Raw genomic sequence first — 27,293 nt, 5'->3', positions numbered from 1 at the left:
TTTAAACATTTTGGCGGGTCCAAAATGAATGATATCTTGAAGATATATTGGAAGATATCTGATGTTTAGTTCAACTTCTAACAAGGCTTGTGAGCCAATAGTAAAACTGTGGTATCACGTGATATCTCTGGGTGGTCAGTTAGTGTGGAAAAAAATGGATAAATGGCTGAGATTGATGGTAAGTGTCTGGCAACGACTTGTTGTTAAGTAAATGCAATGAAACGCGGAGGGAAATCTAGTGGCTGAAAATTATCAGTGTCATCGATAGCACCTTTAAAAAAAACTGTTATTGTTAGTGGGTGGTACCCTTATAAATTATCGGAAGTGTTTGTCGTGGGCATGTGATACCAACAAATGCCAGAGCCCCACCAGAAAGTAATTAAGCCCCCAATAGCCCAAGCCAGAGAGAGAAAGTCTCTAGCACTGTCTATGGGGCCTTGGTTTTGTTCAAGGCTTGAAAAAGTAGCTACTGCAGTTTTAGGTCACTCACATTGCACTTCCAAGTGTCTTTGAGCCAGGAGGTCCTTTACAGCTGGGTGGTCAATGACGCAGTCCACTGGCACTCCATCATCCTCTTTGGTGACAGAAAATCTTACTCGGCTGGTGACAGTAAACATCCTGTCATACGTCTCCTCAACTGTTGTCTCACCTAGAAAAACACCACAAGCACGACAAAAGGTGGGGGGGAAGTTAAAGCTCAAAAACAAATCTCAAATCCTGCAGCTGCACCGACCCGCAGTGACCATAATAACCAAACAGTTATAGCTATTAAGAGCACAGTACCTGTCAAAGTGGAGTGCTTTCAAATGGCATTTACATTCAATTTATGATTCAGTGATGCGGCGCCCGGGACGATACTTTAGAGGATTGAGACGGGGGCCCGGGGCCTTCATTTCTGACGAGAGCAGTGAGGAGTGGCCGGGTCATATAAGCCTGATAATGAATGCCTCTGCAGCTTGAGGGTTGAGCATTGTTGGGGCTAACCCTGCAGTAATCTGCTGCCCACTAGGCCCTAGGCTGTCAGAGGGGCATTCATTTAGAGAGCATTACAATGCCACAGGGGCATCGCATTAGCTGCAGTGCTGAGTGTGATGGTTTACTCGCACTTAATGAAGTGAGGAAATAATTACAGCCCCACTCTGACCTGCAGCACACTTCCATTTCAGCCTTGTCACTGGGGAGCCCGGCCGGACTCAGGGAGGGCAAAACACTGTTGTTCCACAGTTGATGATCACCAATACACACATATGTGGCCTCTTGATGGATATTAACCCCGCGTAACACACACTCTCTCACCCAAGACCTGCCTACATAAAATTTGAAGTACCAGCATAGATAACTGGTCAATGCGCGTGAGGGCGTTAAATTTGACCACTCTGCCAACTGCGGCAAGACAACAGGCTGTTTGAAAAGCACACTGACCGTTGGAGAAGAGCAAGTAACACAATGATAATAACAGCAGGAATAAAAAAAAGTGTGACAGCGAGATGGGAACGCAGTAAAAATAACTGTGATTATCTCGCTTTTTTGCTGCAGAATTAATCAGCTGGTAAAAAGTTCTGTCTGGCAGACAATGAACAATTAAAAACCCCAAATGAGTAAAGACATAACAGAACATATAATGTACTGTAGGTCTAAAATGCTGTACATATCCAATGTTATACATTTATTTCCTCCCATAAGCAGTTAATTATAGCCTACATGTAAGTTATTTCACTTCACTCTAAAAAGCTCTGCAAGCATTAACGTGACACACAGCAAATGAGTTAATCCCGACCATCTTTAGTTAAAGTGGAGTGCGGTGATCAGCGGTGATCAGCGGTAACGCTCATAGAAGAACAATGCCGTTTTGTTCCCCGCCAAATAACGACACACATTTCCTATTAAGAGCTCTATTGTCACCGTGCAATCACAGAGACTTGACGCGCAGCACCAGGTCACATTTGTAAGGTCAATGAGGGCGTTTCCAAGCGCACCTGCGCCAAAGAGTTGGGTGAAGTGGAGTATAAATTGGAGGGGTGTGATGATGATGAGTCATTATCCTCTCAAAGAGTCACAATAATTGTCTCATACCAATCACACTGCTGCATTACTGAAATGGCTCAGGAAAAGATGGCACAGAGCAAACGTGGTAGAGTTGGACGAAATGTTGAAATCATTATCACAATATACTAATATGGATATTTTCCAAAATCTACAGTATTTGTATAATCATGATAGGCAAAATCTAACGGAAATTAATTTTGTCAGTTTTTGATCACAGTTTTGCTCAGAATCATTCATTCGGACAACAGAAATCTGTAGAATGATGACATGATACATAAACCATTAACACTGATTTATAGTTGTACATAGGCTCTACGGTGTAGGCTCAATGCTGTACATAGGCTCTACGGTGTAGGCTCTGCACTGTACGTAGGCTCAGCGCTGTATGTAGGCTCTATGCTGTACGTAGGCACTACGCTGTACGTAGGCACTACGCTATACATAGACTCTACGGCATATTCTCTACGCTGTACGTAGGATCTACACTGTACCCAGGCTCTACGTTGTACGTAGGCGCTACGCTGTACATAGGCTCTACAGCATAGGCTCTATGCTGTACGTAGGCTCTACTGCGTAGGCTCTATGCTGCACGTAGGCTCAATGCTGCACGTAGGCTCAGTGCTGTACGTAGGCACTACGACGTAGGTTCTATGCTGTACGTAGGATCTACGCTCTACGTAGGCTCTACGGCATAGGCTCTATGCTGTACGTAGGCTCTATGCTGTACGTAGGCTCTACGGCATAGGCTCTATGCTGTACGTAGGCTCTACTGCGTAGGCTCTATGCTGTACATAGACTCTACTGCTTAGGCTCTACGCTTCACGTAGGCTCAATGCTGCACGTAGGCTCAGTGCTGTACGTAGGCACTACGACGTAGGTTCTATGCTGTACGTAGGATCTACGGCATAGGCTCTATGCTGTACTTAGGCTCTACAGTGTAGGTTCTATGCTGTACGTAGGCTCTACGGCGTAGGCTATATGCTGTAGGCTGCGTCACCCTACAATTAAAATTAAAAACAGTTACTTTTACTGAAATTACTGGAACGCAGAAAAGAGAGGCGACTTTGGAGGCGATTTTCTGTGCTTGCCCGGCCACTGAGAGACATAGACTAGAGAATGTATTTCAAATATTTTCGTATGCAGGTATATTTGACGATTTGATTCGTTGTCTGCAACCATTTATGCCGCATCTGTGTACGCACAATGTGCCCGCTATGCCTCGATTTGGTCCAGGTGCATGGAGAAGAAGGAGCAGCCGGAAATGCGTAGGAGGAAATGCGATGCTAGCAAGCGGACCAATCACAGTTGTTGTGGTCTATGTGTACGGTAGTTACATTTCTGGGGAGGTACACGTCAGGCTACGCCGTAGATTCAACGCAGAAGTATAGACTGGCCTTTAGTGACAGAGTTGCCAATAAAGTAAAGATCAGAGTTGCTGATCTTGTGTGATATATGAAGACACTGAGTGCCATGAAAAGCGCCATTAAATAAAATGTATTATTAGTATTATTATTATTAGGATTCTTTTGCAACTTTACTGATATTGTTACATCAAGGTCAAATTTGTGTTTACTTTTTCTCTTTTCGACTTTGTGTGTATGTTTACTGGATTCATTACTGTGTTGCACTTCTTATAAGAACTTAATGTTAATCTTTCACTTGAGATACTTTGTTTCTTCCTGACATGAGGCACACTATAAATAATTTGACAGCTAGTCTATACTTTTGTGAATCCAGTTTCTTTAATTCATTTTTACAATACCTTTGGTCTATCCCTTGTTCATGGAATCTAATTACTTTCTGATTTGTATTCGCTATCATTGAATTTGTTGTCACTGTACTGTCTTCACAGTTTCCAGAAGAAAAACTACAAGGTCAATCTTCAACCTTAATTGGAAGTGTATTTGGCTCGCTGCAGAGAGTGAGGACAGAAGAGGTACAGAGTTTCATTTACTGTATGTTTGTGTTGAGTTATGTTTCATGTGACATGTCCTGACTGCGGTCCCCTCGATGGACAACGCTACCATCACTCGTGATTTTGTGCAAAAAAAACACAGCTGCTTCCATGCAAACTCAGAGACATTATATACCAAAATAGCAGCACCTTGCCTTGTACTAGTTTGTCTGCATGACAAGGTAGTACAGTCCCAAGATGTTGTGCCTCTCATTTGACTTCTGTACGAAGCAAAATACCAAAGGGACAAGCAAAACACACACTTCAAGGTCAGGAAAATAGTTTTGCTTGCACTCATCTCAGGCAGCGCTGTCATGCAAAAACAAAATGAGTCCTTAATTTGACTTCTAGTATCAATTATTTTCGGTGATGATTCTTCTTACGAAACAATTTGAATATGAGAGACAGTTTCAAAAAACTTTTGAAAGTCCTGAGTCATGTTTTGAAGATCAGACTCATACAGCCATTATCGTCGTACAGGCCGACCAACGCTTGTCAATTATCAGTGTCACTCGAGCCCTGATGAGGAAAACAACTGCGGATCAGGTCGTGGAAGGACTCGAATCTGAATGCAGAGGAGATTTGAGTGTTGCAGCAGAGATGTCAAATCAAACGCTCTTGTGAGCATCAACCACTGATCAGTCCCAGCGCAATCAAGCGTGGCCTCTTCTCAGGGTGACATTTTCTTTCAGTCACTTTCTAACCTGAGTCTTCTGCCTGCCAACACGCTGAGAAGCAGCAACTGATCAAACTGTTTGAAAGTGGCTTCCACATTATGATAATAATATAGATGCTAAACTCGCTCCACTCACTACATCAGTGCAGGACAACAAATTTGAGTGTCATGTTAAATATGAATGATATGGTAACACTTTCTAACAACTTTTATAGAGGGTTTGTACACTGTAATAACTTTATTTAATTTTTTTAAACCAGGAATCCCTTGAGATTAAATTCTCTGTTTCAAGGGAGACCTGGCCCAGATAGCACGCCATTACAATGTTACAAAAATTATAAAATAATGTAAATTATAAAATGAAATAATAATAATAATAATAATAATAATAATAATAATAACAATAATAATAATAATAATAATAATAATAATAATAATAATAATAATAATAACAATATTATTATTAATAATAATATATTTAATAATTCGATAATAATTTACACATCAATTGTAAACCATTCATTAATAAGAACCATTTTGGTGTTGCCAGGTTGTGGAAAAGTTTGATGAGTTAAAGAGAAAGCGTGTCGTGCTGGAGGAGGATTTTCCGCATCCTGGCAACCTAAAAGTTTTTCCTGTAAAGCATTAGTAAAATTATTTATTAACTATTAATAAATCCACAAACTACTGCTTATAAATCATTTATAAAGGGTGCCTTATTAGCAATTATATTACTTTTAAAAAACTGACTTCACTGATGTATTTACTTGTTTCAAAAGCAGCTCTTATAAAGTAGTAAATATTCTAAAATTAACATTCACCTGCTTCATTTTTCTGCAGCGTTCAACCACATCCCAAGAGCCACTTCACTGAAAGGAACTTGCTCAGATGTGAGGAAGAGTGTGGGATACCGACAAAAGCTCCGGAAAAAGTGAGTAAGTAAGCCTTAAGTTTAGAATATGTATTTGCAAATATCCCCAAGGTCAAGAATAAAACTATGCATATTCAAAACAATGAGTGTGAAAAGGGAATACAGCTTTTATTTGATCTGCTAAGAGATTCCCAAAATACACTTTTTTTTCTCCACTGAATATGGATTGTTTCCATGATCCAAAATCATTCAAAGCTGAATTTGAATTGCAATTTTTTTTCATGTGTAAAAATCATGAAATGTTAAGCTGTTTTCCATCAAGTAAAAACTCAATATTTCAAATTTAATTTGAAAAAATACAAGGTCTACTAACTTCTCAAAATTCTGATTAAATCTCCTGCGTACAGTTTTATAACATCTCATACAAATTTTAACGAATCTCCTCCTGTACTCGAGCTGCAGTAGCAGCCGAGCACCGGGCTCCACTACATTTAAATAATATTGCAGCTGTCATTTATGCTAACAAGCATTTTGCCACCTTGTGTGTGGAGTCTCTCTCCGAGGCCAGAGCCCATCAGTCCCTATACCTGCCAGGATGATAAATGGTTGCAAAACCAATCCGGCCAATTTGAAAGTGTGTTTAAATCAGCCGACGGATCTCTTTCTTGCCATTACGGCTGTCTTGCCCGCACAAGACAAAACACGATCACAGAGATTCTATATAAAACCAGTGAGATGTGTGCCTTTTAATCTCAATGCGTGCTCAGGCTAATGAATTGTTTAGCGCGTCCGTAATGAGAAGTGATTTGTGTTTCCTGGGGTACAGGAGGACGTGACTCTCTGGCTCTCTTTATGTATCCACTGCCACTATGGATTAGCCCCGCTCAGCGTGTCAGTGGCATTTCGCTGATCTAACCACCCTGTTGTCTGTCCCTCCCCCTACACAACACTCGACAACTCATAAACAGAAATTGACTTCGACTCCTGTAGGGAACACTGGAGGCACAGATGGCATTTAGCTTCAGACTCGCTCTTGTCTAAATATTTCATCTCTCAACAAGCCAAATGAATCCTCTCCATTCTAATACATATATAATTTGACAACAAGCCCAGAGATATCCACTCTGTGTAAATACAATATGACTAAAATGAATATCCCCCATTGCGGTACAATAAGTACGTAATGAATAATTGATGACCCCTAATCATAACTGAGAGGTAATATGGATTTTTCACCAGCCCAGATTATATACCCCTCTCTGCTGCAGCCTACAACCGGCCGAAGGCACTGAAGATGAAGATGAAATGTGCAGATATGAGTTCATAACCATCTTTAGCAGCTTTATAGTAAATAAAAAAGATTTAGGGTTGTCTTAAAAAAATATAGAATTCAATCAGCGGTCGACTAAATGTTCACAGTAAACATTCAAGCAATTTTAAATCTAAGCATGGCATCTCTGAAATGGAAATGAGTGCCTTTAGGGCAGATGTTTTGTCAGAACATGAGCCTGGATTGCAGCTCTTGCAATTGTGAATGCATAGTTTGATTATTACGTGCTGTAGCTGAGCGAGCAGCCCAGGCGTATGGATGGACAGGGGGAAAAGAAAGAAAGAAAGATGCCAGATTATTTTCTGTGGGTTCTTCCTATACATGCCAGTTACATAATCAGTACAACGCACATTAATGTTTGAGATTAGAACTACATGTTGTTCACGGAGGAAGCGCCTCCAGAGAGCGGGACATGTAGGGAAGTGGACAGGCCCGGAGCGTGTGAAGCAAACTGAGGGAGGCTGTTATTCTACCGACCTGTCAGTTCTTCCTCCCCTTTCATCCATCTGATGGAGGCGGCTGGCTTGCTGCCCATGGCGGTGCAGGTGAGCTCCGTCTCGTTCCCCTCGCTGACCACATCCTCGCGGCTCTCGATGATTGGGTTGCCTGGCGGGACTGACCCAAGGCAACGGTCAGAAACACACCGGAACGACAACATTTACACAAACACAGACACACACAAAATTTTGTAACACTTTAGAATCTGGGTTTAAAACACATGTTTAAGTAACTTAAGTGAATTCCGGTTTCTCACCATAAATCAGTATGAGTTTGTGTCATTAGTTAACACTTAATAGATAACCAAATAATGAGCGTTAACTAACAGTTACTTTAGTAATAAGTTTCACGACTAATTTTAAGAAATGGACATCTTGTGTGTGAAATGATGATAGAGTAATGATGAACACCTCATGTATCATATTTACAATAATTAGTGAATGTATTGGGTAGGCATGAGGCCCTTCTGTTAGCTCTAGCACGGCTGTCCGTTTTCCCCTGACTTGTCAGCTGGCACCTGCTGGATGTTGTTGAAGCAAGAGTTGTTGAAAACAAATCTTGTAAATGTGACATAAACAAGGACCGCAGGCTCATGTAACAACGTGTACAATGTTTGCATCTGACTACCAGTTTGATGGAAAACAACTTCATGTTTCTATGAGAATAGGTACTGTTCTGCTGAGTGACCGATCAGATGCATGGATCGAAATGTCATTTTTTATGCATACTTGGCAACGTTGAGACCTCAGAAGTAGGGAGGAAATCACATCTTTGTTTCTTGCATTCTGGTGATTTTTAAAGAATGAAAATAGCAAAATAATAAGTACACCGTGACAGCATTTTTTATCTTAAATACTTTTATAGTTACTTTTAATTCTCAGGAAAGAATACAGAATAATTGGCCCCTTTGGCATCAACTTGTGTGAAGCTCTGGCATTAACTAATTTTCGTCAGTTTTCATTCAGTCCTTCATTCATTTTTTGCCACTGCTTGAGAATTTCTTCTCTTAGTACTCTCCATTTCTCTATCTTCCATCTCTCACCCACTGAAGGCCCTTTCAGATACAACATAACAATGGCACCACTGCACACTGAAACCCATTATTCCCAATGGCTTGCACCACGCCATGACGGCTTTTCACTGCGACGAGCAAAGCTCAACTTTGGGCACTGCGCGCTGTGATTTGCGCTGAACCCAGCGGCGAGCGCAACTCAAACCGTGATGGTTGTGAGAAGCTCTCTTCCGCTAGGAAACGACATTTTGGTATTGCTGTCTGGGTGGAAACAGTAGGGCTTACATACTGTACAGTGCCAGTCGGGAGAAATACGAGGAAACCGAGACAGGGATGAATGAAAAACGTGAGTCTCCCGGGAAAATCGGGAGGGTTGGCAAGTATGTTTTTATGATACCTGGATCAATTCATAGTGTAATAAAATGACTATATTTGCCATTATTTACTAATTCAACATTTAGTTGGATTTAGTTTAGCATGTAAGTATGCACAAAGTACAGCTTAGATTGATGGGAATGTCATTAGTTTTGCAGGTATTTGTTCATAAAGTAAAGTATTGGACAAAAAATTGTTGACCTTATTGCACTAGATGAAAAGTCAGGGGATCACCAAAGTGATTGCAATTCATCCTGACGGGGGAACATGAATATCTGCACCAAATTTCATGGCAATCAATTGTCGTCAGGACATTTCACTCAAAACCAGTGGGCAACCTCCGGTTCTGAAAAGTGCATTAAACTTGCATTTTTTCTAACAGCCAGCAGGGGGTAACTCCTCTGATTGCAAAAAGAAGTCTGATTGTATAGAAGTCTATGAGAAAATGAGACTACTTCTCACTTGATTTATTACCAGAGTAAACATTGTAAACATGAGTTTATGGTCTCAATCGCTAATTTAAAGTCTTCTTCAATACAGCATGATGTTCATTTAGTAAATTATGGTCCCATTTAGAGGTCAAATAGACTAGTTTGAACGTTTGGTCGGAGTTCGCGAGTGATTGACAGCCGGCTCTCATAGACGGTTGTTGGACAGCAGATCCCAGATCAGCTCTGACTGCTTGTTTTCCTCCGGTCTGTGAAATCTTGCAGATGCCGTTAGGAGCAACGGAGGACACAGAGGCACATGATTTTTTTCAGGTTACCTGTTTCATGTACTACTGTCAGGACATAGCGACCGTTTTATAAAAATAACTTTTTTTTAATAATATTTGCTCCAATCTCGCCTAGTACAGCTTTAAGTCGTCCTTTAAATCGTGAGTCTTATGAAACATGTGTTTCGCACCCCGTATTCTAAATGTTTCCCGACATTCTATGCCAAAGTTATGTAAGTATATGTGATTACATCCTGGGGTGTAAAATGTACACAGAATAGGGTACGGCGCATTCGTCCCTTGCATTAGTCATCGCAACAAACTTGCTGAACTCCAGTTACTTGAAAGCAAAAAGTCAGCGGGGTGTTCATTTCAAGGACTCTTGAATGCAACCCTTGGTTCAGAAAATACTGCAGCTAGGCTTCAATTGTACAACTAGAGTAATTACTTTAAAGTGCTTTTAATTCCTTTCAATCCCCCAGGATGTCTGCATGTATAATAAAGCTTAACTGGAGTAATTTCACTCCAAAGCATCAAAGTGTGGCACAGCTGACTCTCAATAGGGAATCGTTTGGAGCAGCCAAGTCAACATTCACCGGGATTCACAGAGTCAACACAGCTGCCAAAGCCGACGTGGTCTGAGCCATCAGTTTCAGCATCTGCTCCTTTTCGCTATGCTGTTGAGCACCGCGAGAGCCTAATTGGCTGACATTTTGTTTCAGTTGCTAAAGATAACAGGATCAAAGATTACTATTATTTCATATTCACTAGCGAAATACAATAAGAAACGTGTGCGATGAGGAGGGGGTGTGATTGTGTGTGCGTGCGATGTTCGCACATGCACCCTCACACCTACCCAGGACAGTGATGTCTGCGTAGGCTTCCTGAGGAGGATCTGTGTAGAGCTGGCACACGTAGCGTCCCTCGTCGGAGAGTGACACATTGGACAGAGACACCCGCAGTTCGTTGTCAGAGAAATTCACCAGCTGGAACCGGCTGTCCTTCAGAGCTGTGGGGATACATGTGAGACAGAGAGACAGTGAGGATACAGAGTGCAGGGACACGGACGTGAGACATGGGGGTGAGAAAGGGAGAAGGGGGTGAGAATGAGAGAGGGGATGGAGGAAGACAAAGGAGACGCGAGGAGAAAATGAGATAGAGATAAGGGGGGAGAAGAAGGGGGGAGTGTTGCCCTTTAGTGGGCTTTCTCCTTAATTGAGTAAAAGAAAAGTGAGTTTCAAAATGATTCATACAAGTTGATTTATAAAGTAGCTTTACAGTCCACGGAGCACTCGCAGAGACAGGAAAGTGTGAAGAGTGCTCATGAGGACTCCTAACAAGCTAGGAACTCTTAAAATGGGCTGCTGCTGGTCATGGATGGATGCATCGAACTCACATATTCCAGAAAAAAAAAAGGGAGAGGCATTCAAACATACATAATGAATTAAATCACAGTGCGGAGGTAGAGAGGGTCGGGTGCCTGACACTCTAAATCAAAAAGTAGCCGGGAATCTGTATACTAATGGCAGTAAGATTGGCTGGGTTTTCTTTTAATGTTGTCAAACTAGGTTAGCCATCCTTTTCTCACTGAGAGTTTTTTAACTCTGCTTTTCATTTGGGTCAGCCCTCATCCCTAAGCAGCACGCTTTTACATAAACAGCTTTGGTTGATTTGATTGGGAGCCCTTTTGATGTTTTGACCTGCCTTCTTTATCAAGTCCTCTCTGCATCTGTCGAGCTATAACGAACTCTATTCAGGCCCTGTTTAAAGCACGGGGAGTTTGTTATTCCCTTCAGGCTTTGCACTTAGCATCATGATCATTACCCAAGGTCTCGGGGCAGTGTCAACATGAAACCTCATCCCCCAATATAATTTGAGAGCTCTTTGGAAAGCCTCTCCTCAAAGGGAAACAATGACGCTGATGCACTTTGAGAGCCGAAGCACCTGCTAAGGAGGGAAACCCTTCACTTTGGAGACGCACGGTGTGGTTTATAGGCTGCGAGGCAGTTTCGTAACCGGATGACTGCTTACATAAGAGCATAGAGGGGGCACAGTATCTAGTATTCAGTAGTCGGTGTAGGCATACATATTGGGAGATTATTTTCATTAGAGATTAATCCGCTGATTGTTTTCTCAGTTTATATTTTGGTCTATAAAATATCATATAATCAGTTCACTCTCATAGAAGACCAACAAAACAAGAAAATATTCACATTTGAGAAGCTGCAGCCGGTGAATCTTTGGTAGACGATTAATGGATTAGTAAAATTGTTCCTGATTAATTGTCTCTTAGTCAAGTAGCCAATTAAACAACTAATTGTTTCATCTCGTTTTGTGCTGTTGCCCCTCTTGAAGTTCTGAAGATCCCATGGACGAAATGTATCAGCTACAATTTAATGAAACAATGTTTTTTTGGACTATACAGGTAGTCATGTGACTTACATGTATGTGAAAAGTGTCACTTTTGGCAAGAAAGGCGAAGATAATTGCCACTTTGTCTCAGCTCTATGCAGCTTTAAACAGCTTTACTTTACTGTTTTGGTTCACTCTCATGGCTCTCATGGCTCTCATAGCAACACTAGTTGGTGAACATAGCTGAGATTTTAGCAGCTAAAGAGCCAGACATTTCCCTCAGGAGTTGATGGAGACCAAAGACAGAGCTAAAAGAGAGTGAAATGTTGTGGCTACCTTGTGATTGGCAGCTCGCTACCACGGCGTTGTCCGGTCTGGGAGTTGTGCATGTTTTCGTCTTAGAACTTTTACCCTTTCACAGTGTGTTATCAGTTCATCAAAGTTAATTGTAACATTTTGGTCGCCTAAAAATGTCTTGTGATGACTGTTGTGGGATTGTTTGTTTATATTGCGGGACCACTGTCAGTCAAATCTGCTCAGATTAGCCGAGTTTTTGAGTGTTAAATAATATCTAAAGATGTTTTTCTTTTCTTTGATGTTGTTTATTTAGTCATGGCTATTAAAGTTTTAGAGAAATACTTAAGATCTGAAGGAGCTTTTCAACCTGTAGTATCTGATGCTAAAAGGAAATTCTTTTGGCAGAGTATCATTTTAAACATTAAACCTGTGCAATACAAAGTCAGGTAACTCCCGGGGAGAGATGCAGTGAATAAATAATGGTGCGATATTGCATCACCATCCATAGAGGTCCACCTTCGCTGATAGAAGCTCATTCTTCCCATTTCGGATGACAACTCTGCCAAATTGCACGTCATTTCGCATATATCTAGCAGAATAAATACCTCATTCCCAGCAACACTCGCTCAGCCTCTACACCTATGACATAATTCATCTTTATTTGCTGCAATCTCAATTTGTTTATTTGGCCTTCACCGGTACTGTAAAGCTGTTATCATTTTGTATGATATTTGTGTATAGCCTATGTATCTGTTTCTGTGGCTGCTGCTGTTCTTGTAGCTCCTGGTGTGTCTCTATGTCGCTGCTGTTTACTTGCCCGTATACAAAGATCTGCCACTGTGTCGAGCGGCCCTGTTGACAGGTAACAATGCCACTGGCTGAGGGGGGTCACCACAGAACCGGCAGTCCTTTAGGAACAGAGTCTAGAATAGTGCTGCCATGGGGGTTCACTAAACCCCATTACGAGGAACACAAACACACGGCAGCGGCCTAATAACGCCTTTAGCCGCCTGTCAGAAATCGGACATATATTCAGATCTAAAACCATTTTGTGTTTTGTAATCGTCAATGAAACTGCGTTGACTAAGGCAGAGAAAATGACATGTATACATGGCCCACGCAGACCAGCTTAGGAAAGAACGGAGAAGAAAAGGTTGTCCTAACCGCCTGGAAAGATTTCCTTAACAGTACAGAGCTAATATTGATTGTTACTGACATGATCCCAGTCTCCCAGAATAAATATTTCCATGATGCAGAGCACAACATGACCTATGCTTTATATGAATCCATTCTCCTCTGTCATATTCTCGGGTAGCTTTGGGTATTTTGTACAAATATGACGAAGATGTGTACTCGAACTCCCCTGATGCTGTTCGCGAGAGAGAAAATGGAACATACGCGTCTCGCTACCTAGACTTGTGAAATAACAGCTGGGATGCAATATAGACTGAAATGAAGGGTGTTTCTCGTTCACCTTGAATCTTGGCTCGGATCCCAGATAGAAACAAGTAAAAAAGGCAGATACCAAAACTCGGTAGGAGTAGGAGTAGCCCATATGCTCATGCATAATCATAATGTTCAATATCCTAATCTAAGAGATTATCGTAAAATCGAACAGTGACAAGGACACAGAAGTATTCTCATTATGGTAGCGCTGTGTATTATCTCATATCAATCTTGCCGCATTCTGAGCTTAATGACTTGTGTAAAAGAGCCAAGAAGTCAAGGGCAGATGGAATCACGTTTAACCTAAAGCTGGAGCTGATCTTGCAGTGATACCTTCACTGTAAATGTCAAAACCTGAAATGTGAAACCAACACAAAAACTCACAGTTCTGGGGAAACGAAAAAACTGTTGTAGCAGCTCTTCTTCCGTAACACCATCTCACAAATGTAACGAAATTAGCACAAATTCTGAAATGCATGCCGTGGGTCCATGGGCACCGGAAGTAGTCAGCATTAACGATACAAGCTTTATGATTACATTTTTTACTAGAGCACCAAGTTCTTCATAGATCTAGCGTTGTAATTTTGCTCTCAAAGTGCACCAGATTGATGCATTCAACTTTAAAATGTTCAAAATGTTCTTCCGGGTGAGCACCACAGTCTCTCAAAATCCTGTGGGAAACACTGTATCAGCCTACGTCAAAGCTGGCCCCCCCATTTCAGAACTCATTCTGGCGCCGCTGATACAGTCAGGCCATTGTCACATATTTTTCAACGTGAAACTTAGAAGTATAACAGCGTTGGTTAAAGTCTGGATTCAATTTAGACAATTTAAATGAGTTGGTTAAGCTGTGGGAAAGGCTTTGGTTATGATTAAGTAGTTAAATATTAAATAACTTCAGCTGCAAGGTCAAACTTTTCCAATTATAATTGTTGTTGGGTTTTTTTAAAGAGTATGCATGCATAAAAGGGCTGACACATTTTGTAAATCGCAACTGCCTTGTAAAGTTAGCTTGTCACTCTCGTAACAGCAAATTGCGTGAGGAAGTAGCGAGATAATTTGAACAAATTAATTACATGATACTTTGGAATTTATTCAAACTTGATTATGAAAAAATTGACAGCCCTAACACATAACTACAGTAAGAATAAGTTTAATGATGAAGTGGCTCTACAAGGTCAAACTCATGTTTAGAACATACAGTTTGGGTAATAACGTGACTATCATTTTAATATCTCATTCATTCACATTTCACATCTTTGTGTCCCCATATCTTTAACAAAACTGGTTGTCATGGAACAATGTCCACCAAAACAGGACTTTGATTTGAAACAGAGTTTTCCTTTAAAGGTATGGTGGAAGTAATCTTGGTGTGAAGCAGAAATAAAAATAAAGTAGTTAGAATTAGATGCAAACACTTTTCTTTTTAAAGGGGACGTGTGATGCTGAATGCTGAATATACCCTCTGTCTGAAACACTCCGTTTTAACGCCTGTCTCTTTAAGACCCCCTACCGAAAAAGCCCAGTCTGCTCTGATTGATCCGCTTTTCCGGTCTTCCCCATCTGCGTTGTTGCCGTTTTGACAGCGTCACTGCAGCCGGGCACTCACTGTGATTCCCTTTACACCTGGCATTACAATGCGTCTCCTATCCAGATTGTATATGATTTAACCTGAATATATTTACACCTGGTATTAATATGTGTCTCCAGCGTCCACATTGAGATCTGATTGAGATCCGATATGCTCTGTCTGAAAGGGCTGAGAGGAAGCCTCTGGAGGCTGCACGGGCTTGCAGCCAGGCACTGCCGGAGAGGCAGTGTGTAATGCAGGGACACTTAAGCCTCAAAATGCCGTCATTTAGGGGGAGAGGGCCCGCAAACGTGACTTGAGAGGAGAGGAGATGCTGAGCACAGACAGAGCGGTGGCGGCTGTGGTGATCTCTCTGGTCATGGTGGTCCAGAGACCAGAGGAGCGCTGAGAGCACGCAGCAGGTTGAGCATTGCCCCCCCTGCCGAACACACACCCGGTCGAAGGTGTTGATTACTACCGAAGCTTCGGAGCCCAAAAAATGGTACTTGGGACAGATCTAGCATTACCTATTTCCGCCCACGTAATTGTTGGATGTTGGTTGAAAACGCATTTGCATTTTTACACTTGTGTTCAATGTGGTCATAATGCATCCCTGACCACCTCTGGAGGTGGTTTGTCCGATCGGATAACAATCCGTCCTCAAAACTGTGCATTTACACGTGTACTTTCATGTTGTCAAGCACTATCTGATTGCAATCCAATCACCCATAATACATTTTAATGCAGGTGTAAAGGGGCTCTATGTGTGTGTGTCAACTACACAGGGTTTAGCGGCACATCTACCGCTGACTGTATAGTTGTGACATCACAACCTTACGTTTAAAGGCAAAGTTCATTTTGCTGTGTTCATTTCTCCGTGGAAAAAAAACATCTTACTTTCACTTCCCCCGATACCTGCGGTTGAGGTGGTAAAGACCTGCATGGAGGAAAGTGTGGAAAGGGAGGTGGGAGAAGATAGTACTCCACCCCATACTGACTGCCCAAAGCAGATAAATCAATACCTTAAAAGACTTTGACAGAAGCAGCTCAAGATCGCCCTGAAGAAGTAACCCCAATGTGTTTGCATATTTCATGCTTATACTTCACAAGAATTTCAGGAGACATGGTTTACATTGTGTCTGAGGCACCAGCACTTACGTCTAACATCTTTGAAGTAGATGGTCTGTCTGTTGGGATTGAGAAGCTGGATGACGGAGTCGTCGTTGTCCTTCACTCTGCAGCTGATGGTGGCCGTTTCCCCCTCGATCACCGACACGTTGTCGGTCGCCAGGTTCTGACCTTCGACTTCAAAAAATACAGACGGGAACAATTAATTTTCAGATGGGAGGCAAAGCATTCCTGTCTGGGTATTTACAGCCTATCAAATATTTATATTTCCTACAACTGGGACTGCATGTAAACACATGCACAGTGTGCAGATACGTGAATAGGCTGCGTAGATTGTTTGGTTGCAGCCATGTCTAATCCTTTTAATATAAGAGCCATGTGCAATGTTTGTCACTATTGATCTCCCCTAGCTCAGAGTGGGCCCTGTGAGTCAGTGCCAGATGGGCTGTAAGCTCTGCTGCCCACGAAGGTAGGGAGAGAGGAGAGGGTAGGAAGAAAACGAGACAAAGAAAGAGTGTAAGAAAGTGGCGAGTAGTAGATATGGGCCGGGTTGAGGACGAGAGGGGGGAGTTAAACAGAGAGAGATGAGCCGGGCTGGATGCTGTTTATGGTTGAGCTTTATCAGAGCCCTCCATCTGAGGTTCCATGTGACCAATGTGCGCTCCGTGTGCTCAGCTGTTCTGTATCTCTAGGAATAAAAGTGCTGTAAGCGTCTGAGTCACTCTCTGTACACTGGCATTGTTGCCACAGACAGGCCGTGGACCTTGTCATCGTAATTTACACCCCACACAAAAAGCCTGGCTTTGTTTCCCCCCCCAACCCCCCGAAGAGAAAGAGGAAGGGAATCAAAAGTCACCTTGTGCTATATTTATCTGGCAGGTGCCCAAAAAAGCGTAAGGAGAATGGTGAATACGTTTTAATGCCTCAGATTCACACCAGCGGAGAAACAACACTCCCAGCCACAGCCCCAAGAAAACATCAGAAGCACATTTGCATGCCCGAGTTGTCAGACACCTCTATTGCATTCTGACATTTACAAAGTGGAGGAGAGAAAAAAAAAACACCTGCATTTTCAGATAGTGATAATGGGAATAGACAGCCAAACTAACATGATTCAAAATTAACTCTGTGAATGCGGCAAGCAATAAGAAATTAACCTCCTGTGGAGAAAAAGCTCGTCAGACCTGTCTGATGCAATGAACCACCCATTTCATTCCACTCTGCTGCCAGGGATCAGGTTCAGGACAAAATAGGTAAAAACAGACACAGATAACGTTGAGAAAGTACACACTGCAGCAGCCTATTAAAGGTTTTTAATGCAGTTTATATTCACTACTTGCTAATGGGCATTGACATAATGTAATATTAAATTAAAACTCACAGACATGAACTAAATGAAATAGCACAGCAGACGGTGATAGTTTATGATTCTGGTTCAGTGTTTACTGTAGACGAGGGAATACCCCCGACAGCCACTAGGGGCAGAGAGGCCAACAGTGAATGATGGATGAGGGAGAATATAAATATATGCAAGGGTTCTCAACCTTTTTTGCACATTTTTTATACTGGCAATGTTGTTATGGACCAGTGAACGGAGGTGTGGGCCGGTGGGGCATATCGTGTCTGAAATAAGCATCAAACATTTGGATAATATAACACACATATTAGGCCTTTTATCTTAACTTGGCTCCTCTGTGGAAACTCTCAAGTCCTCCCTCAAACTGTTTTTACTCATGTTGACTTGTTAACTGCAAAAGTAAGAGCACACGTAGATTGAGAAAACTATTGCCAAACAAGAACACAACTGGATGATTTAACAAAACCCCAGAATACGTCCAGTACCGATGTTTTTTTCTTGCTGTCTCTGTGCATGGTATCTACAGTATGCTTAAAGCTGCAGTAGGCAGTTTTCTGGAAAAGGCACAGCCCTCCTCCTACAGCTCACCACTCTCTGTCCTAAGCCCCTCCCACCAGACGAGCACAGGCATATGCACGTGCTTCATACAGTAACCTGTACGAGTACTAGTTAGTATGAGTACTAACTCGTACGGTACAGAGTTCTGTACTAGGACGGTATTCTGTTACAGAATTTCCGTCCTGTTTTCTTCGCAAATTTGTGGGCGTGAAGCCCTTTAAAATTACATACTGTGACTCGAGGCACTAGCAAGCATACGCAGCTGTGAGCCTTTGGCTGCGGTTAGCAGAAGGCTAAACTATTAGCAACATTGTCTCTCCATCTCTGAAGCGCTTCACAATATTGTCAGACTCTCCTTTAAACTCTCTTTTTGAGAAGTCCATTTTCCTTTTTTGGGTTGCTTTGTAGTGTAGGCAGTTGTTGCCAATGCTGGAATAGCAACATTTCCTGCAGGATTTTCTGCTGTTAAATCTGGCTTTCACTATCTGAAGGGACGTGCACACGCATCTGCATTTCTAGAACATGCCAATAGGAACGCTCTGACCTGTGATTGGCCAAATTCTCCCATCACGGGCTAGATTTTCTAAAGCCTGAAAACAGAGCCAAGAGGAGGTACAGAAGTCTAGTTTTCTCTCAGAACACTTGAATTACAGTATGTTGAAAGGTTATTATGGGATTGTTGCCCAATGACGCCCAAAATAAGTTTATAGGGAAAGATTGTAGTTATAGCAAATTAACTTCAAAGCAATTGTTCAACATTTCTTGCAGAGAGTTAGATGAGAAGATCACTTTCATATCTGTCTGTTAAATATATGGGTAGGCTACAGCCAGCAGTCTGTTGGTTTAGCTTGCTGGCGTATAGCTAACTGGCTAAGCTAACGGCTGCTGGCCCCCCTATAAAAAGATGAAGCGGCCTTCGTGTTCTCGGTGGGGCTGTTCCCTTTTTACACTTCGGTTTTTGTACAAATTGAACAAATTAGACATAACATGTTAAATGACTTTTAATAATGAGGTAATGGTAGGCTGATTTTGTCAACTTTGGATAGAGCCAGACTAGCTGTTTCCCACTCCTATGCTAAGCTAACCAGCTGCTGGCTCTACTCTAGGGTACATATTTACCGTACAGACATAAGAGTGATATTGACCTTTTTATTTAGCTCTCAGCAAGAATGAGAATATGCTTATTTCTAAAAATGTCCAACTATCCCTTAAAGGTATGGTTAAGGTTACGAGAAAGATTGTGGTTAAGTGAACATTAATTGCAGGTCTGACACAGGACATGAACTTTCCGTTTTGCTACGGGCACACTATTTCCTGCATTGGCATTGGACGTAAATCTTAAGGTGCAGAATCGTCCAAAATGGAAGTAATTCTGGTTTAGTTCAAAATCAGTATCCTGTTTTTGTGGGCTTTGCAGGGAGTGATGAGGACAGGCATTGACAAATTAATGTATTAATGTACAAATACTCTTAGGCTTTCATAATAGGCTTTAAGGTCACATCACAGTAAGTGAGCTTTTTCTCCCGACTCATATCATTTCCTCATGGTCATGTAGCAGCGTGGCTTCGCACTTCATTGCGAACAACTGAATTAGTGAATGAATTCAGAAATGAGAACAAGTAAATAAAGAGAGATAATCACGGGCATCACACCAAAATAATCGTCATGTGGAGAGCTGAAGTGTGTAAGTTTGTGATGATATCAAGTGCGCCGGAGCTCCTCTGCACATGCACTAAGAGCTGCGGAAGATGAGGCGGAAGCAATGTGGAGTGTTTTAATGTCTATTTTATTTCATCGCTGTAAAAGTAATATATTTGGCAGTCAAAACAGCAACATAGAGCGGCCTCAAAGCAAGGTTATTCTGCTCCCAATCTGTTGGACCGAGAGAAAGGGAACGCAATAGATAAATTCTCCATAAGGTTTAGCAGCCCCAAGCAAGGTTGGTCCCCCTCCAATATCCCGGCCTAGGCTCATCTCCAATTCAAAACACACATAAATAACGTCGCTGTGATTAGCAATCCCATCAAAGTGAAAACAGGCCACTTTGTGGAACATGGAGGGTTTTTGCAATTGGAGTAAACATTTTCAATTGCCTCGGCATCCTGGTCATGATTGGGTGCAAATGAGGAGAGGCAGTCATTAATTCTGGGTGGTGGGTGGGGATGGAGGGGGAGTGGGCAGAGGCATGGCACAGATGACTGGCTGATAAATTCACACTCATTCCAGCAGCTGTCTGGAAGAGTAAAGTGCCTGTATCTCTACACATGGCTGCCCTCCTGTTCCTGCATCACAACATACTGAATGAAACAGTCAGAGGAAATACAGACCTTCAAAAGTCTGTGCGCTCTCTGAGGGGATGTACAATCTGGCATCAAGTGCCTGGCATGGAGACTCGCCTCATCAGCTGTACTCAAAATGCAAAACAGCAACTGCCCCCCCAACCAATTTTAACAAAAGTTGACGAAATCAGGAAACATTAGCAGGCCGGCTCCTCCAGCAGAAGTTCGGAGACAGGCACCTTTGAATAAAGCTGGCTCCCTCTTTGAACTTTTCTCTCTTGTTTTCACATCAAAAGACATGAAAGGGGTAGCAAAAAGCAGGACAGCCATCCCCCAATTCCTCTCCCTTGAGTCACGGCTGTCTGCAGCCGTCGTGTCCTTTCAAGGAACAACCAGGACTATAGCCAGTCATTAACAATAAAAGTTTCTCCCTATCCTCCTCTGATGCTGCCTTTTCTCTGCCGCGCGTCTTCATCCAGCTCAGTCATTAAACCCCGATCCTCATGATGAAATGCTGTTTTAAGAATGTTCACAAGTAAGAAGGCCTCGGTCTCAGGGTATAATTAGCGCCGTGCCATTTCTCCCAGACCCTTTGCATGGGAAGGTTTCAAAAAATTTCATACCCACTAATTTGACCGTCTTTTTTGTTTCTTTCCAGCAAAGACGAGCTCTCTTAGAACCTCAGTGGAACCGATTGTATAATGATGCTACAACATGACTTTGAAAATAAGGCTGTTCCACCTGAGAAAGTCACCAACTGAAATGTAAAATGTGTCATTTTTATGAAGCAAATTAAATGGTCGATACACTGTAATGATTGGGTACCACTTTATAATAGGGTGTCCATTATAAAGGGTTTATAAATAAATTGTAACTGAATCATTTACTGAAGCTTTATAGATCAGTTACCAGCATTCACTTCGCTTCCAGAGGGCTGGAGAGGGTGAACGTTACCAATATTTATAACTGCATTATTACCAAACAAAAAGGCTAAACACTAACTAACTAACTAACTAACTAACTAGTCTTATTGTTGACTTATGAATGAACTATAGAGCAACAATAAATGGTTTATTAACCATTTTTGAAGCATTAGTTAAAGCATTAGTTAGAAGTTAATTGGTTTGAAATTGGTATCTGCCTCCCAAGGACTCACCACACTGTTAACCGCTCCCTTTTAATAAATGTTTTACTTTATTACATAAGGAACGGTCCCATGATTCACGCTCACATTTGTCTTGTATAGAGGAATGAACTTGACAAATTCATAGTGCAATAAAGTAAAATATTTTAGGGCAGTACTTGAACATGTCCTTGGGATGCAAAAATCAAAGTCTTTTTTTTTTTTTTTTTTACTTACTAGCATCTGGGCAAGTAAGATGAAGTGTTTTCAACAGTGATCATTTATCAGAAAGTGGTACCATTGCAGTGTGTTTTCTTTTTTTCTTGCTTTGCTAATACCAGCTAAAACCAGAGAAAAGCTGTCAATAATTCACAGTAACATCACACATTAAAAGACAACAACATAGAGAACTGAAGGGTTAGTTCACCTCTTCTAGATAGGGCTGGGTGATAATTCATTATGATAATTTATCGTCTTTCAATGGAATCATATTGTGATGAAATCATACATTGAGATATCGTGATACACAATTACGTCTAAATTGATAATAACAAGCACACACTAACTGAAATGTCTCAGAAAATCTGACTCAGTTAAATTATTGTCTTAATCTGATTACTCTGTATTTGTGTGCATGCATGTAAACATAGTCAGCATAAAGCTGGAAATATTTATTCATTTTTTGCTCTATGATTTCACTTGAAACTGTTGTGTTAATTTTTCACTAAAGATCTTCATTGAATGAGAAAATACTCTTAATACTTGTCATTTGTCAAGTATTTAATTCACACAGGAATAAAAATAGGATTTACCATATGGTTATTTCATATAGATTATTTATTTATTGAATTACCAGAAAACATGCTATATCTTGATATATATTATTATCGAGATATGAAAATATGAAATTACCTATATGGAGACAGAAGATTTTGTCCATATCGCCCAGCCCTACTTCTAATGAGGTGTTAGTTTGCAGGTGGACATTCAGAGAAAGGAGGAGACAGCACGACTCACAACTTCATGTTCCTGAATAATGTTCCGTACGAGCCAAATGTTGTTTGAATATATAGTGTATACAGGTATCTTATTATATACCGTTATGGATAATTGTATATAAGAACGGACATACATTTCTGTACAGTTGTCCAACACTTTGGTTTACGACCACCTTTATGTACTTATGTTCTTTGTGTTTACTGATAATTTGCTAACACTAATATTTGATAATATTGGCATGGTAACACGCTAAGCTAAGATGGTGCACATGGTAAACATGCTAAACATCAGCATTACATTAGCATGTTTTCTAGCTTCCGGGATACGCGGCCCACTGAGCATGTGCAGTAGTGTTTCCCTGTCTGGCCCCGCCCAGAAGCTCGGCCCATAGACTTTACATTGTGATGATGTCACATATGTTTAAATCACTTTTCTCGGCTTGAGGACAAATTACAAATATAAAACATCCATGGATCAAAATTTCATAATAGAAAGATTCAATAATAATTGACCTTGATGCAGTTTGAAGTGTCCTTCTTTACAATGGTGGTCTATGGGGAAAATGCTTTTTGGGCCGTTGGGGGATTTGTTGCCGCAATACCATGAACGGCCACTGGAAGCGAGGCTCAGCGGCGGCATCGTATCCAGGTCTTATTATACTTCTAGGCCCAAAACACAGCTGTGCCTAAGTATAGCTCACAGCGTCTTGTTTTCATTAAGAGAGATAGGCTAGTTAGAGCCAGATGTGTTTATTTTTGCCGTTAGAATAATTGCAATTGGTAAAGTGCACCTCCTAGCATCGTAGATCTCCAGTAAAAAAGCTAATTAAAAAACAGACAAACTTAAGCGGCAACCAAGTGGTCTGAAAAAACAAATTGAAATCTGCCGTTACATGTGGCGAAATGTTGACTTGAGAATTAAGTATATAAAAAGAGTCTCTGCATTTGCAAACGCGTGGCTCTCATCTCCTCCTCTTCCTGAAAGGAAAACACCAACATAACCAACCATTCATGTAAATATGCAACAGATGAACAGGCCGCGATGGACAGCCAATCGATAGACAGACAGAAGCGAGCACTTCCAAATGAACAGCAGGTAGCAAAAAAAAAAAAAAGAAAGAGTACCTGTCACGGTTTCAGTAGCTCCTGTTGCAGCGCAGGACGAGGACGAGAGCAGGAAGAGAAGAAAACAGACAGGTTGTGAGCAGACAGGATGCAAGCAGAGAGCCATATTCCACTGGTGGAAAAAAAAACAACTTATTCATAAGTGATAAATAGGACTGTTGAAATTCATTAAATTCGAGCTCCATATGCTATTTGTGTAATTTTCCACCAATTAAAAGAAATACAAACGGCATCACAATGAGTCATTTTTACAATCCGGTGAGTCTATTTTACCACAGGTGTGTAACCCGACATAATGAGACATTTTCCCCTCTTCATCCCGCGTTATACTAATATTGAGGAACAGAGGGAATATGGGGACTGTGTCTCCAACCCCCCCCCCCCCACCCCACCTCATGTCCCTGATTGAGATTCCAGCCAGCCCCCGCTCTGGAGCAGCCACTGCCTGGAGGCGCTCCCCTGGGACCCTGCGGTGTATCCTGGAGAAGAGAGCACCCATTCGGAACGGTGCCCACCCAAACTGGCATCTCACAGGGCATGGGAGACTGGCGTGTTCCCAAGTCCCCGCAGCAGTGCTCAGGGGCCTGTACCCTCGGGAGAGCTTCCATCATTCATTGTCTGCTATTCATAAACAACCCCCCCCCATTCTCTCTCTCACTCTCTCTCTCACACCTCCCCTGCCCTCTGCTACACATCCATATCTACATTTTTTATATTTCACACACCATCTTTTATTATATTGACATTTCACACACACTTTGGAGCTTCTTTGCTCCGGCCGTGAGCAATGTGGGCTTCAGTTGCAGAGCGCACAGTGTGTTGGAAGTGACTGCTTGTCTCACTTGTCATTGCCGGCGTAATAAGGGTGTAAGGTATGACACATGTCCTTGTTATACTCCTTTGTGCATTTCCAATGTGTCAGCAATTCCCCCGGGATAAAAAGACGTGTGAGTGACAAATCACACGCGATGGGAAACAAATTTTTTTGAACACTGTCCAGGAGCCTGCTGCAATATCTCACATGGCTTCGGCTTCTTTTAAAAAAAACTTCCAAGTGTCAGTCAAAACACTTTCTGTCTTTATTACGCCGATAATTCAACGTAATGAGGCTTCTGGGGCAAATCCGCTTTCGGCTGAGAGTAAAAAAAAGAGGCCGCGAGGTTGATAGCCGGGCTCAAACTCGAGCTTGAATGAGCACACCGTACGCATCCCGGTCCATCCGGCCCTCAGGACAGCCCATAATGAGGCTTTTGAGCTGCTTTAATTGCCAGGTAATTATAATGTTGTAGCAACATTATGTAAATGACTCATTATCATCTCGTATGTGTAGTATATCTGCCCTCGTTTTATGTTACAAGGGTGTAAAAATGTATCACCCTGATACCGGGGCATCTCAGTGTTTAATCTTGTCAACTGAGGCCTGCTTGTATCTAAACAGAGCGACTCGTCGTGATATAGTGCGGTGACACCTTCCCTAACCCTTCAGTATGATCCACTTCCTGCTGGTGGCCTCTGAAGGGGGCTATAAATAGCGTTGTGGCACGTCTGCCGCCGCGCTCCCCCTTCTCTCCTCTGTACCTGCAGCACATTAGGTAGAAGTTATGAGGTGCCAGCTCGCCTGTGATTAGATGTCATGGCTGTCGCTCTGCTTAGACAGTGCTGATAGACAGATTTCTGGGGAAATGCGTGTGATGGCATCCGTGCGAGTGCAGCCGCTGCACCAATCTGTCAATCACGGCGGATGAGAGCAGGCAGGCCAACCATCCTCCGAAATAATGTCTGTCCTTGTCTCTCCTCACCTCTCCTCCTTTTCATTCGGAAGCAGAAACAGCAAAAGTGGAACATTTCCCGGCTTTTCCACCTACATTGACGCTACATTTCCTCCTCGTTGTGAACATTTGAAAGGGCGTATTTTTGCACTGCATTATGTTTTCTATACGAGTGCTCTGGCATTCAGGCGTCTGTGTTCAACCCATTGCCACCCTCAACGAATCCATAATAATCTTCACATTTTTTTTTAAGTCACTGAGGCAAACTGAGACTCTCAGGAGACTGGCTGTCTGTGTGGCAAGAGTGGCACATAGCCTCTCTCTCTCTCTACCGCTGCTGCTGCTCAGTAAAAGCAGTGGGGTAACACTAATGAGGCAACATTTCTTCTCAGTACTAGTGTGATGCCTTTGAATTAATGCTCTTTCTTTCAGGTAAAACATTCCCTTGCTTATTTATGCTCATGATCTGCTGCGTGTTGCATGTCAACCTACTGTGTGATCGCACCGCATAAGAGGACACAACAGAGCTGGATGCTGGAACTCGGCGTAGTTCCCCATAGAGATCCGCGTTGGTTACCTTTGTGTGTGTGCACGGAGCGATGCTGTCTCACTGTGTGTAGCCCACTGTGTTTTCATTTAATTAGAGGGATCAGAGGTGGGCTTCAAACTTTTTCGCTTCAAGGAAATCGGATGGAAAAGCGAGCTCCTGCCGAGCGGACCCAATAAACACGGACGACTTTTAAGGTCGGGATTTTCACAAAAGGAAGCGATCAAAGAGTTTCCACTGTCCTTGCAGAAAGAAGAAGAATAAGAAAAACAGCGCCCGACCCCTCATGCAAGTCTTTCTTGTCAGGCATACTCGTTTTCATATCCACATTAAATAATTCATATATCATTACCTACAGATTTACTGTATAAATACCCTGTACTTATTGGACAAAACAATACTAACTCAATGTCCACTTCACAGCATTTCCCAGAGCTTTCAACCATATCACTGGTTTTTCCATCGGCAGATGCAATGATAACATTTTGACACCTTCATGACAACTGTGCAAACTCCATACCAGAGCTGAATTGATAAGTCTATTAATTGATGGACAGACAATTCTGATATCTGATTATTGTTTAAAGGGGCCCTACATGATGTCCAGGGCATTAATATAGCAGCAAACAACTATTTGCTCTGTAATGCTCTCATACGGCGGTTATAGCTGATAATGCCGTCCTGACTGACGGCGTCGTCGCGGAAGCGTCGTGCCCACCCTCCAGTTCCTTCCCAGGACAACACTGTTAGCTCTGCCAGCTGCGAGCCGCCGACTGGTTGTGTCTAGAAGGGAACCCCCAAATTGCAAAATCTGATCTTTGATTTGCAAAAACTTGCAAAACCTCTAGCGTGACTCACTGCCCGACGACCTATCCTAACCTTAACTATTTGAGGTCAATACCTAACCTTAAATATCTCGCAAGAGTTTCCCCAACTCATGGGACCCCACTGTCGCCATGTTGAGAGCCGTGTGGAGGCAATAGAAATGCTCCCAATCTTGCATTCAGCACGTTAAAGTCATTTTTTTAAGCGAAAATGTAAAAAAAATTAGACTCCAGCGTGTCGAATCGAACCATTTCGGGGTTTTTTTTGGCCATTTTCTGACCTTTTATAGACCTAATGGTTAATTGAGAAAAAAACTATTTGTTGGAGCCCTACTCCATATGCTGATGAAGATAGCATCATACAATTGAAAGCTCCTGAGAAAGCAAGTAAGTGGACTTTGAGTTGGGATTTCATACCTTTAAGCCAACAAGGAAGTGAAGTC

The 27,293-nt window shown here is 42.1% G+C and overlaps 1 protein-coding gene across 3 annotated transcripts in view; it reads right to left on the bottom strand.

Annotated features, from left to right (window-relative positions):
• cadm1b (cell adhesion molecule 1b) overlaps positions 1-27,293 on the bottom strand; it is a 162,996-nt gene that overhangs the window by 24,777 nt on the left and 110,926 nt on the right. For 2 of the 3 annotated variants that reach the window (XM_037776007.1, XM_037776004.1), the window contains exons 2-6: positions 23,711-23,731; positions 16,301-16,447; positions 10,334-10,486; positions 7,355-7,492; positions 491-649 (exon numbers count right to left, since the gene is read on the bottom strand). In XM_037776007.1, coding sequence (XP_037631935.1) covers positions 491-649; positions 7,355-7,492; positions 10,334-10,486; positions 16,301-16,447; positions 23,711-23,731 — 618 coding nt within the window. The remainder of the gene's footprint in view (positions 1-490; positions 650-7,354; positions 7,493-10,333; positions 10,487-16,300; positions 16,448-23,710; positions 23,732-27,293) is intronic. The other variant, XM_037776006.1, reaches the window with a different exon arrangement.

This window comes from Sebastes umbrosus, chromosome 7, assembly GCF_015220745.1.
Source record: "Sebastes umbrosus isolate fSebUmb1 chromosome 7, fSebUmb1.pri, whole genome shotgun sequence".
In the NCBI taxonomy this organism is placed as follows: Eukaryota; Metazoa; Chordata; class Actinopteri; order Perciformes; family Sebastidae; genus Sebastes; species Sebastes umbrosus.
The sequence above is the reverse complement of the archived record's forward strand: the minus strand, read 5'-3'. Positions and strand labels throughout refer to the sequence as shown.